Genomic DNA, 14,124 nt, shown 5'->3' on the forward strand with positions numbered 1-14,124 from the left:
CATTGATGATAACTTTCTGATGCAAATGGTGGATGAGCCAACTAGGAGAGGAGCGCTGCTGGATCTTATCCTCACTAACAAGGAGGGTCTGGTTGAAGCGGTGAAGGGTGAGAGCAGCCTTGGTTGTAGGATCTCATGTGGCAGGAACAGAATAGCTAGCAGAATTACAACCCTGGACTTCAGGAGGGCCAACTTTGGCCTTTTCAAGCAATTGCTAGGGGAAATCCCATGGGACAGGGTACTAGAAGGTAAGGGGGCTCAAGATAGTTGGTTAGCATTCAAGGACTGCTTCTTCCGAGCTCAAGATCAGAGCATCCCAGCAGGTAGGAAGTCAAGGAAGGGTACCAGGAGACCTGCATGGTTAAACAGGCAACTGCTGGGCAAACTCAAGTGGAAGAAGAGGGTGTACAGATCATGGAAGGAGGGGCTGGCCACTTGGGAGGAATATAAGTCTGTTGTCAGAGGATGTAGGGAGGCAACTAGGAAAGCTAAGGCCTCCTTGGAATTAAACCTTGCAAGAGAGGTCAAGGACAACAGAAAGGGCTTCTTCAAATACATTGCAGGTAAAGCCAACACTAGAGGCAATGTAGGCCCACTGATGAATGAGGTGGGGGCCCTGGAGACAGAGGATAAAAAGAAGGCGGAGTTACTGAATGCCTTCTTTGCCTCTGTCTATACTGCTGGAGGCTGTCCTGAGGAGTCCCGGACCACTGAGGCCCCAGAAGAAGTCAGGATAGTGGAGGAATCTGTCTTGGTTGATGAGTGCTGGGTCAGGGACCAATTAAGCAACCTGGACGTCCATAAATCCATGGGCCCTGATGGGATGCACCCGCAGGTGCTGAGGGAGCTGACGGAAGTCATTGCTAGGCCACTCTCCATCATCTTTGCTAAGTCGTGGGCAACGGGAGAGGTGCCTGAGGACTGGAGGAAAGCGAATGTCACTCCAGTCTTCAGAAAGGGCAAGAAGGAGGACCCGGGTAACTATAGACCAGTCAGCCTCACCTCCATCCCCGGAAAGGTGATGGAACAACTTGTCCTTGGTGCTGTCTCTAGGCACATCAAGGATAGGGGGATCATTAGGGGCACTCAGCATGGCTTCACCAAGGGGAAGTCATGCTTAACCGACTTGAAAGCCTTTTATGAGGACATAACCCGGTGGACAGATGATGGTAAAGGTGTGGATGTGGTCTATCTCGATTTCAGTAAAGCGTTTGACACTGTCTCCCACAGCATCCTCGCAGCTAAACTGGGGAAGTGTGGTCTGGATGATCGGGTAGTGAGGTGGATTGTGAACTGGCTGAAGGGAAGAAGCCAGAGAGTGGTGGTCAATGGGACAGAGTCCAGTTGGAGGCCTGTGTCTAGCGGAGTCCCTCAAGGGTCGGTCCTGGGACCAGTACTATTCAATATATTCATTAATGACTTGGATGAGGGAATAGAGTGCACTGTCAGCAAGTTCGCTGATGACACAAAACTGGGAGGAGTGGCTGACGCACCGGAAGGCTGCGCAGCCATTCAGAGGGACCTGGACAGGCTAGAGAGTTGGGCGGGGAGAAACTTAATGAAATATAACAAGGGCAAGTGTAGAGTCCTGCATCTGGGCAAGAACAACCCCATGTATGAGTACAAGTTGGGGACAGACCTGTTGGAGACCAGCGTAAGGGAAAGGGACGTGGGGGTCCTAGTGGACAACAGGATGACCATGAGCCAGCAGTGTGCCCTTGTGGCCAAGAAGGCCAATGGCATCCTGGGGTGTATTAGAAGGGGTGTGGTTAGCAAGTCAAGAGAGGTTCTCCTCCCCCTCTACTCTGCCCTGGTGAGGCCGCATCTATTGTGTCCAGTTCTGGGCCCCTCAGTTCAAGAAGGACAGGGAACTGCTAGAGAGAGTCCAGCGCAGAGCCACGAAGATGATTAAGAGGGTGGAACATCTCGCTTATGAGGAGAGGCTGAGGGAGCTGGATCTCTTTAGCTTGGAGAAGAGGAGACTGAGGAGTGACCTCATGAATGTTTATAAATATGTAAAGGGCAAGTGTCATGAGGATGGAGCCAGGCTCTTCTCAGTGACATCCCTTGACAGGACAAGGGGCAATGGGTGCAAGCTGGAACACAGGAGGTTCCACTTAAATATGAGGAAAAACTTCTTTACGGTGAGGGTGACCGAACACTGGAACAGGCTGCTCAGAGAGGTTGTGGAGTCTCCTTCTCTGGAGACATTCAAAACCCGCCTGGACGCATTCCTGTGTGATATGGTCTAGGTAATCCTGCTCCGGCAGGGGGATTGGACTGGATGATCTTTCGAGGTCCCTTCCAGTCCCTAACATTCTGTGAACTCAGGTTGTCCTTAGACAGTGAGGATTCCTCCATTCTCAGCAACAGAGAAAGTGGAAACTCTCCACTGTGAAGATCAAAGAGCGTGCAATCCTCAGCCTGTCTCCTGGTCTGAGGAGAGCAGGTGAAATACATCACCCACAGTGATTAGGGAGTTACATATTTATGCAGAGACATACATGCAAATATGAATGCTCACCATGGAGAAAATTATTCATTGTTTGGAAACGGCCTCAAGTTGTGCCGGGGGAGTTTACTTTGGATATCAGGAAAAATTTCTTCACCGAAAGGCTTATCGAGCATTGGAACAGGCTGTCCAGGGAAGTGGTGGAGTCACCATCCCTGGGGGTATTTAAAAGATGAGTAGATGAGGTGCTTAAAGATATGGTTTTGTGGTGGACTTTGCAGTGTTAAGTTAACGGTTGGACATCGATGATCGATGATTGAAGGTCCTTTCCAATCAAAACGATTCTATGATTCTATGATTCTATTTTGTTGGGTTTTTTTTTAATACAATCTATAGTCTGTATATAGCACCATCCCTACGCAGTTTATCCTGTAAGCTCTGCACTCCTCTATTTTAAAACTTTGAATTTAAAACACTAGGAGGAAGAAATCAAATGTTATATCTAAGGATTGAAGTGTAAGTGTGTGATAAATACAATATACATGTATATTATATAAAATTTAAAAGATCAATAAGCAAAAAGGTTAGTAATGTAATGTAATCCATACACAAAGAGAAAAGGAAAGACTACAAAATAACAGGCTATAAAAGAGAAGGCAATTTCCCCATCAACGAACTAGATCTTAAAATGTTTCTCATCCTATATGGCACATATAAGAACTCCAAGATGTACATTTTTCCAAAGCCTTTAGTCTTGAAATTTGTTTAGATCTTCAGTAAAGAATCATGAAATAGAATTTATTGGAGTAGTCCCACGTATGAAAGAAATTATTTTTCTTCCTGAGGAGTCTAATTTTCTTGCATAATTCCCTCTTGGTTCTCCATCACAATTTATCTTACCACATGTTCCACAGTGATGATAGCTCAGCCTTGATGGTTTGAGACTTTGCAAATAAGTCTAATGGCAGACTTGGCTGAAGGTAGTGATGGAAGGCAGACAGAAGTTCAGAGAAGACCCGCAGAGTTTAATCTAGGCATAGAGAGGCTTTAAAAATAAAATGTGTAATCTTCAGCTGATGACTGGAATGTAATACATGCTGCTTATAATTTACTAAAGTTTTGTTGTACTGTTTTCAGACTACTGTTATAGTGATTACATATTTTACACAGAAACCTGAAGGAAGTTCCAGGGTTGATTATGCCCAATATATGATGATTACTGAAATACCAACATTCATCTTTACACTCCTCTGAGCACTAGATAGGTTTGTTGAGAATAATTTCCCTTAAATAATAGGCTTAGCTGCAGGCTGTATTTTAATAATGAATCCCGATAAAATCCAACTGAGAGTTTTCATTTTACTTGAAATTTTCATATTCTCTCTTAAAAGTGATTTTTTCGTTACTCTTGCCAGTTGAAGAAACTATTGCAGCAAATCATCTCATACTGGTTCAGAAATGTTAAGTGCATGACATCTTTATTAATCAAGTACTAAGACATACTTAATTTGTTTAAAAAGTATTTTGTACTAGAAACACTAGCAATTAATATGAGTAATGGTAATCATCGATTCCTCTTTAATGAATGTTTTGTTAAGGATATCTTTTCGAAGTTTATTACAATAAAATATCACTGGACTTGTGGGGAAAAAAAAAAGTCTAGTGCTCTTCTCCTGAGAGGACCATCTGGGGAAAGAAACTTTAAGAGAAAAGGGGATGTGGCAGTTACTATTTATTTATGTTTAAATCTTTTCACTTACGTTAGGGAGGTCACACTGAGAAGTGTGCGTTGGCAGGAGTGTTTCAGAGCCTTGGCTGACACAGGCTCTCTTTCACAGCTGGGTAGTGCCAGTCCCTCACTGATGCTCAAGCTTGCATTGCTGATTTTTGTGCATATACCAGCCTAGAGCTGTGTGGGTCTGGAGAACAGGACGTATATGCCAGAATGAAAAAATCTTGGAGATTTTTATAGGTAAGTGGGCATGGTGTCAGTGAACTGATGAGGGTGACTGAGAGGGGTTGTATATGGTAAATTCAGGTATTCTGAATTCTTACTGGACCATTAAAAAAAATAATCAGAAATGAGCAATTAAACCATGTACGCAGCTTTTTTTTTATGATGGCTATGATTTTCTTGATATATCCCGGAGAGAGTCACAAAAAAAATTCTTGCAGCCATTTTCATGGGCAAAAGACTTTTTTAAATCTCATTAGTAGAGAAAAAAAACTAATAAATCATATATTCCTGATATCTTGTTTAAAGAATTCAGGCCGTCATTTGGGCTACTGATTGAAAGGTCACTTAGGTCATCTGTGAATGATGAAAGATAAGTTAGCCTAGCATGCTCCAAATTGCATGTCTTCTACTGAAGAGGTGCAGAAGAGACTTGAGCTATTATCAGATGTCCATGGAGGCATACCATAGTATTGATATAAAGCTCCAGGTAGCACCTGTGTAAATATTTGGGGTGAGACTCTCCAGTAGCATAGTTCTACTGAAGCTGGTGAAAGCCTGTTCAGCCAAGGCATTTGACTTTGCCAAATTTTTTATAGATTTTTCATTTACAGTCAGAAGTAGGACCTTGTTGAAAACAAGGGGAGACACAGATGGATGCAAGTAGGGCAGTAGAAGAGGGGAGGTAGTTTATAGTAAAAGTTTATAAGCTTGTCTGCTTTAACAGGGTACAGATCCTAAGATATTTCCTTTATTGTCCTTAGACACAGGTCATATACAGACGCAAATCTAGATGTAAGAGTCTTACTTGCTCATAGATATTTCTAACCAGGAGCAGAAATATCAGGCAAACTGAAATCTTTTAAATTTTAATCCCAGCAAATAAAATATCTAAGGAAAATTATTCTTGGCTGAGATGAAATGGATTATACTGTTAAAAAACAAATAATTGACTGCACCAGGTTTTGAGAAGTCAATTCACTGAAAGGTTATGATACAAGATGAGAAAATACTCATGGGTGAATATTCAAAAATGTTTGTTGAGAAGTTATAACCATAAAAATTGTGTTAAGGGTAAGAAATAAATTATTTAGAGCTAACATTGTGGGAACAACAAGAGGGATGTTCATGTTTCACAAGCAGTCCTTCACTGAAAAATAAAATAGAAGAGTAGACTCCAGCTGCAGCATCAGTGGTTTACCAAATAGGAAGTTACAAAAAACCAGTTACAATATTTAGGGCTAGAGAAAATGATAAACCTTTATCCGTGTCGTTTTCTCAGAAATGGCAATTATCTTCTTCATTTTTTAATCTTTTAATGAGCTACAAACTATTCAATACCATTTTGTATGTGTGTTCTTTATTGTACTTCTTTTCTGATTGGACTTTGCTACTAGTTCATCCAAGTGTATCTAATTTTATAATCTCTGGAATCAAATTAAGTCATGGTTATGAGTTTGCCATCATGACTGGTAGCTGTACCTAAACCAGACATACATTATGCAAGAAATCATTACTGGAAGTATTTAATTCACGTCCTATATTTCCCGGCTAGCAAAGCAATGGGATCCCTTGGAGTGAAATGAAACTGAAACAGAGTACAGGCCTCAGGCCAGAAAAAAGAAAAAAAAAGCCCTGCACGGCTGCAAGCCAGTGCATGCTCCATCACACAGTTGTCAGCCTCCTCCCATGGCAATGGCCGAAGAACAGGTTGAATTATGGTCTCTGGGTTGGGTTTCTAAAGCTTGTGCTGTATAGTACCTCTGACACGCAACAGCCTTTCCTTTTCCTATCATGCACGATGAGCAGGATGTGGCCTTCGTGAGCTCCTTCTCTCTGAGCTCCTCCTTGTGAGCCGCTGTGCAGCTGCGGCGGGGTTGGTGCGACAGGCACCAGCGGTCCAGGAGCATCGTTCTGAGGTCCTCCACTGTGGGCTGGCTGGGAACAATAGAAAACCAGGGAGTTAGGTTCATGGCAGGAATTTTTCAGCATCTCAATGGTTTTCAATGTACTGCGAAAAGAGAAAATAAAGGAAAGTTGAATTTTATATAAACCAAGTCAAGTCACTTGTCTAACTGGGCTGGATGGGACCACTAAATGGTGGAGTATTGTTGCCACCTGTAAAAGCAGTTTCTCTCTGATTGCTTCTTTTTCAATGAACTTATTGACAATGTCACTAGATTTCTTTTTTCCCTCCAAAGTAAACCAAATTAATAGTTTCTGTGTCTTATTTCAGCCTTTTGGAGGACATAGTCCTATATAATTCAGATCTAATTCACTGATGCTAAATCAAGGCTGGTTTACATACTTACGAATCACTGTAGTTTCTTGCAAAAATTCTTGTGGCCCCATACTAGCACACTCAAGATTTTGTTCTGCTTGTACTTTAAAAGGATCAGGCTGCTCAAAAACTCAGGTACTATACCTGGAAAGCACATCTGGAGTCAAGTATGCTTTGACAAGCATCAGGTAAAACAACAAAGCTTTTTAGGGGAGAAAAGCAGAAGAATGACAGTTGGAAGGATGAAATAAAATTATTGCATCTGCTCTTCAGGACTCTCAAACTAATTTATTTTTTACACTTTCCAGGATGTAAAATTCATTGTTCTACCCGATTCAAAAAAAAAAGGTAGCTTATGCCCAAAGAATTGAGAAACATCAGTTAGGTCAGAAAACAGAATGACTTTTGAAGAAGAAAATGTGTCAATTGTACATGTGCTGTCTGTAGTTCATCTGACTGCTCTTCAAAATAGACTTTGCTAATGTTACAGTATATACTCAGATATTAAGAAAAAATTCATATATTTCCCTTGCGCTTGGAAGCTGGTAAGTTTTTTTCCTCTGTACCATGTAGACGTTTTATTTCTATCACAACCTTATGCTTTTGAATCTGTATGTAACAAATACAAGGCTGTAGGTATCTCCTCTTATATTTTTTTGTACTCCAGTTTGGAATACGCAGTTTGCCAAAAATATCAGGTGACTCTCTTTATGAAGTGCTTAGGAGGTTTTAGTGCATTCGTTAACACATGGTGAAGTAAATGGCTGTGTTTGAAGCAAAAGGCTGTAAATAAAAAATGCACTTTGAGGGTCAGAAATCTGTGTAGGTTCCTAAACTTACTTATGTCATAAGTTGAATGATTCAGGTTTATGTCAGTGGGCAGGCTACAGCTGTTGTTCTCGAGCTGGCATTTTCTCAGGCTGCCAGAAAGCATCTGCATCACTGGGCATATTCTGTATATTAGAGCCAGAAGAACAAGAGCTGCAGGACCTTTACTCTCTGCAGCCGATCAGAAAGGACAGCTGATTCCAATCAGGAGCAGAGCGTCTCTCTGCAGCCTCCTCCAGCCCTCACCTCCTCTGAATTCTCATAAGAAATTGGCAGTAGTAAGGATGGTCTGGTCTTCAAACAAAGATCATTGCTAGGAACAGGGTTAATGGTACCAAAGTAGCAGACTAAGTGGCTCAGCTGGGATCCTGGAAAAACAGAGATCTGGATGGAAGTTCTCAGCAGCTGGGAACTGGGCACACAGGTATTTCTTTGTGTCTGTTATGAGGTGGAGTGGTTTTTGTTTTGTTTTTTTTTTCTTCTTTTGGTTATGAAAGTCTGCTGGGTTTTTTGCCTTTAGCTAAAGATGACAGAAATTATTTATAAGCTTTTTATAAACCTGGAACAAAAGGTTTTGGAAGTTACTGACAAAGAGCAGCAATAATAAGATTATAGAATTGTAACTGGCAGATAAATAGGAATAGCTGTAAGGAGAAATACATTTTAATTTATAGCTGTTTGTGCTCTGCAGTGACTTTCAAATAATTAGGTAGGAATGTTATTTGTTCCTTTTTACAGGAAAATCTTTATATAGTCCGAGTCAATAAGACTTTTGGCAGAGGGTTCAATAGCAAATGCCATTTGAAAGAATGTTTTAAGGTTGAATGTGTGAAGCAACAAGTTAGGATTTTATCTGCTTGCAATTTTTCATCTCGGGAATGTATGTCAGAAGTCAGTGTCGTAATGATTTTCTATATTTTTCTTATGTCAGAATATCGGAGAAGGAAGAGATGCAGTTATTTATGGACTTTTTTCCATAATTGTAGATGTGATTCATACTCCAGGTTAAAAGAAATGGAGAGGAACTATATCAGTAAATGTTTATTAATTATGTTGGATTAGATTTATAGGTATGCCTTTAATAGTGGAACATGATACACCAGTCAGTAGCTAAACAATACTTTAAGTTGTTTTGTCCTAAAGTTATAGTAAAAATGGCAAATACAGTTTTTTAACTCTTTTTTTTCCCACATTTGCAGTGGTATGCTGAGATGTTTTATTACTAATGACTTTTCAGTGGTGAAAGTAAAATCTGTACCCTTATTTGCTATAGTATCTTTTCCAGATGTAAGTGCTATTAGAAATAAATAACACAAGGTTATATCATATTTATATGATCATTAAGTACAGCTTCATTTTATTCTGGTTACGCTTGGACTAAAAACACTGAACATTACAGAGATATTTTGAAGGAACATTTCTTGGTTTAATAAGCAGGTGGGAAATTGGTATAAGGTCATGGGAAACATAATACCTAGTGATGTATTATTTAAGTATATATTTAGGTAGCTATGTAATAACAATACGTTCCAGTTTGTGCAGAAAAAAGTTGACGTCTCTGCCTATAATCCTAAATGTATTTTCTGAACTGTACAGATTTATCCAGTTCGTTGTCATTAACTGTTTTAACCTTTGCAGTTATTGATCCTAAGTAATATTATACCAACTGTATGCCTTAACCAGAAAGCTCTTTGTGCTTCTGTCATCCATCGTGACAGAAACATGAAGGAAAATGAGCCACTGAGACTTTACAACAGATTCATTGCTTCCGTCAAAGCAATATATTTTTAAATCATGCTTTCATTTGTCTTTTCCTTGACAGGAGGCATTGTTGATAAGGACCTTCGTCACTACCTCAATTTACGGTTCCAGAAAGGTTCGGTAGACCATGAGCTCCAGCAGATCATAAGAGACAATCTATACCTCCGCACAGTGCCATGTGAGTAGGGTGGAGATGAACAAATCTGTTTTCTTAGTGGCAACAGACTATCTGAATTAATGCTGCTGAGGCCATTTGGAAGGCATGAAGAGGTGGACTGTAGATGAAGCAGTCTTCCTCTAAATAGATTTGTGGTTTGGTTCATGTCTTCCACATTATTACTGAGATACTGAACTGTCTAATGCTGAATTAATTTCTGAAACTGCATGCTGCTTTCAAAGTTGTAGTTCTCATAAACTGTGGCTCTAGAATAATAATATTTTTCTTCTGCAGTTTTAAAAAGCACAAATTTAAAGAAAAAAGCAATTTTCAGGTCTGGTTAAATTGATGTCTAACAGAGAGAGTTTGATCTACCTCGTATTTCACAGTATTATACTTTACATAATAATACCATGGGGTTTAGAATGCAATAGGGCAACAGAGGAAACATATAAACTAGGAAATTTTGTCATTTAGATGCAGCAGGCATGGCAATGAAAGTTTGTATTGTCTTGCATACATGTTCTTCTGTTGTTGCATAATGCTATCTAGATCTGAAATATTCTGAAACCTCTAAAATCATTTTTGTAGCTATTGACACTATTCACTTATTTCTGCAGTAGACATGAAATTAAGCATAGTAACATAAGCTGTGTCTGACTGTCAGGACCGTGCCTTTCAGAACAGATCTACTTGGCTGACAGACAATATATCATTTAAAATGGACTCAAGTTCTATTATTCTACCCTCGTAAAATAACTGCTTAGTAGACAAAAAAATAGAGCTTCTGGTTTTGGCAAAAAAAGGCTGCACCTTTGAACTTGCAGGCTTGACCCTGAAATGATAGACAGAGAAAGGTATACTAAGTAAGGGACTGTGCTATTTATATGGTAATGAGCGGGCGCTCTTTGAAAGCTGTGTTGTTTTGAATGCTACTGTAGGTACGTTACATTAAAGAATGGAGCTTTGAGAAGCTCCGCCAAAAAAAAGGACACTCAAGCATTTCCCTTTTCTTTCGGAAGCTGAAGATAAGTAAATATAAAGTCTTCATTTCAGGAGTTTTATTCATGCCTGATTAGAAAGGAAGATGTAGAAAAACAGTAAAAAATTATTACCTGTATGCAGAAAATCAAAACCGTTACATTTATGTGAGGTTTATGATGAACTTAGGTTTGCCTGAAGTTGCTGAGAAACATCACAGCTGAAGTGCAAATGCAAGTACAAAGATGTTTTGAGATTAAATCCCACCTCTTAGGATGTCTGGCGCGGGGGGTTAGCATAGGAGTGTACTTATTACAGCCCCAGCACATGCTTGTTAATGATGGCAATCCAGATTAAAGAGAAAGAAAGCCCAACAATATTGCAACTACTGCACATGTATAACAGGTAACTGTCTGTCAGCAGTATGGGCACGATGAGTAGTTTTTGGTTTTGTTTTGGTTTTAATCAAGGCAATAATAAAGTGTTCTCATTTGTCGAGTGAAAAACAGTACTCACAGAAGGAAATCTATCATTGAGAAAGTAGTGCTACAACCATAAAGACCACAATTTGGAACCTATAAACACTTAATATTACCTTTCCTTTCTGCTGTAACTTATCCATCTTCTGTGTCATTTTATGCGGTTAGATTCTTAGGTCATTATTCTATTACATATTGAGAAGCTTTACCTAAGTAAGAACCAGGTCTTCAAAAATAGTATAGTGCTGCAGATGACAGCTGCTGAATTGCTAGGTAAGCAGGCATGTTCTTGGATAGAGTGGAAGACTCTCTTCAATAGTGGTAGTAGAAAAAAATATGAAAAAAGTAGTGCCTGAGTGGCATTTTTTCTTTGAAATTTTTTTGAAAATCCTGAGAAAGTAGCCCTCCTGAAACGTGGGTATTTTAAAATAGAGACATCAATGAATGCAGACAGGGTGATATGTGGTAACCTAAAGAAGTTTCCATAATCAGGTAAAAGAAAAGGACATCATCACATAGATTGCAACCCAGATTTCCCATCATCATAATTGAGGAGAATCTTTTTTTAATGCAATTTTATTGTATATCCAGCATTCATATTTAGGAGGAAAAATGTTCTCAACTGTTTTCTTTTTTTCATAGAACTTGACTAATTTTTGAATCATGAACTTACTTTTCAAGGGTGCTGATATTCAAAATTTTCTGCTTTGTGCAGTTATTTTTATTTTGAAGATCTGTACGTAGGCTAGGAGTAATGGTAAGCCATCCAGTGTATTTTACACCTGGTAGGGAGATTTCTTTAGTTTGCAGCAGTAATATTTAACTGACTGTACCAGTGCCCACAAGTTAATTTAATGAGTACAGACTAACCATGTACTTATTACAAATATTGCAATGGATGCCACCACAGCAAAAGCAGCAGTCAATTTGGTCAAATTCTTGTGCAGAAAAATAGAGAAAGCCAACCTCATGCAACATAGACTTTATTTCCAATGACAAGGTTGTAACATAAACAGAAAAAAAAAAAATCTGAAAAATAAGTGGCAACCTTTTCCCTTTAAAAGGCACCTACAATCTTTCCTTGGTTATAGAGGTATAATTGCCAGTGAAACCAGGAGAACCTTTGTAAAAGAGTCCTTGACTTTGAGTTTTTACTATCCTTTGCTTTTTGTTCAGACTGACAGCATTGGCCCTAGCAGTGCCATGGGCATGACCACTGGTTTCTCAGCCTTGCAGACCAGCCTAAGACATCTTTCACTTACGTTAATTGAGTGAGTATTCTCTGTGAAACTAGGAAGCAGGAAACTAAATCCATACCTGTTTTAAATCAGGATAAGCCAAATGTAGTTAGAACAGGTAAGCCAGTATTTATTGGATGAGAATTTGAATTGTACACTACACGAGTGTACCATCCCTGTGTGCACCAAAGGATGGATGGGCCAGAAAAGCATGACATGAGGATAATGGATCAATTCTGCCCTGAGAAACTGGCCCCTGTGGGTGGGATGAATTGGTTGGGTTTGTGATCCTTGCATTTCTCTATTTTTAATAATGCAGTGCCACTTTCTACCAAATTAGAAATGATTGTGTAACCCTAAGAGTCAAATGCTGCCTTCCATAAGTGGTTGCAGTTCTCAGTGCCATATGAAATTGATTTTCATTGCTTTGTCAACAGGAATTACACGCATATATCCCAGGGCAGAACGTGTGACTGTATTGGCAGCAGTCGAGATGCAGACGTTAACTAGCTCAGTCCCCAGACCTGTGTGACAGCAGTAATGAAACTGATACATAAACAAGGAAATGAAGAAAAAGTTCTGTTAATTTGAAGCTGAGTTAGAAAAGCAATAAAGCTTTCAACAGACAAGGTCAAGAAACTGAAACTTTTTTAAAGATACAGTATTGCAAATGATATAAAAGAAAATGTGCACTCTTTAGAAGGAGGACTGGGCAGTGGTCTTCTGTCAGGGCACAGGTCTTGTTTTAATGCAAGCAGGAGGACTGGACTTCAGGTGTTGGGGAACCAAAAGTAATACAGATGAGAAATATGCTGAGCATCTCAGAGGAAAACAAAAAATGACAAAATGCAGTTTTGAGGGAATTAAAAGTTCACAGGTCTCAAAGTTTAGAAGACCTGACTGAAGTTGGTTTCATGCATTTTCTTCCCCCTTGTCTTTTATGGGTTTTTAGCATAATTTTCTTACCCTAAACTTATTCCTGAAGTTATTTCTGAGCGCTAACAATTGAGGTTGTCCTACAATACAGAAAAATAGCCGGGGTAAGAAGTAGTAGTTGTTAAACGCAGGTAAGCAGTAGCTGATGCTCTCTGTCCAAGTCCAGGGATCTGGAGAAAGGCCACGAAACACATCTAGGACTGTGAATACTGTAGGCAGACAACAAATTAGTCATGCTGCACCTTGTGCTTGGTAGTGCTCTCGGCAAGCTGCAGTTGCCATGTGGGCAAGCAGCTTTCCAGTCTTCACTAAGGTGAAAAGAGAGAGCTCTAATTTTGTGTCATAGCAAGAATAAAGCTTTGGGGAGAGTACGTGACAGGAAAGTAGTTTTGGTAGTGACAGTTATGGTCAGACCTGTCTACTTTGATATGTCCTTCCAAGCAATTGCAAATTCCGTTTCTTCAAGAGCTGGCAAAGTAGTGGAACTGTGGTTGAAAATAGAGTCTGTGTGTTTCCTTCCCAGACAGGGAATATGAAATGATAGTGGAAGACATTGTGATTAAACAGCACTGGAAAAAGTCAGACAATGACAAGCTGATTGATAGAAGTAAAAAAATAATCTATTAATATGAAGAGATTCTCATTGATATCCTCTGTGATATAACCTCAGATTGACAGTAGCTCAGGTGAATACTTTATCCCACTGCACTGATTTACACCACTGGAGGATGCAGCCCAGAAGTGCATCCTCCACTGGCCATGTATCAGAAGTGAGAATGTGAAATAATTTAAAAAAACAAAAACACCCAAACAAAACAACACATGGAAAGAAAAAAAATTCATGGGGATGAGGAAGTTTTCTTCCTAGTGTTTGCATTTAGAAAAACAACAATGATGAAAGAATGGAGAGGACTGGGTGTGTGGCTCAGGCTTATTGCACTGGATAATGCAGTACTACTGTTAACACCGAAGACTTGGAGGAAGGATGGTTTATTTAAGACATTTGTCAGCGACATAGGAAAACAGGTTCAGTTTGTGACTCAGCCACATGCTATAT

At 39.6% G+C, this 14,124-nt stretch overlaps 1 protein-coding gene across 4 annotated transcripts in view; it reads left to right on the forward strand.

Moving 5' to 3' along the window:
• MAGI2 (membrane associated guanylate kinase, WW and PDZ domain containing 2) overlaps positions 1-14,124 on the forward strand; it is an 823,074-nt gene that overhangs the window by 256,253 nt on the left and 552,697 nt on the right. For all 4 annotated transcript variants that reach the window (XM_068400692.1, XM_068400693.1, XM_068400694.1 and 1 more), the window contains exon 2: positions 9,338-9,454. In XM_068400692.1, coding sequence (XP_068256793.1) covers positions 9,338-9,454 — 117 coding nt within the window. The remainder of the gene's footprint in view (positions 1-9,337; positions 9,455-14,124) is intronic.

The sequence above is a fragment of the Nyctibius grandis genome, chromosome 5 (genome assembly GCF_013368605.1).
Source record: "Nyctibius grandis isolate bNycGra1 chromosome 5, bNycGra1.pri, whole genome shotgun sequence".
NCBI classification, from domain to species: domain Eukaryota; kingdom Metazoa; phylum Chordata; class Aves; order Nyctibiiformes; family Nyctibiidae; genus Nyctibius; species Nyctibius grandis.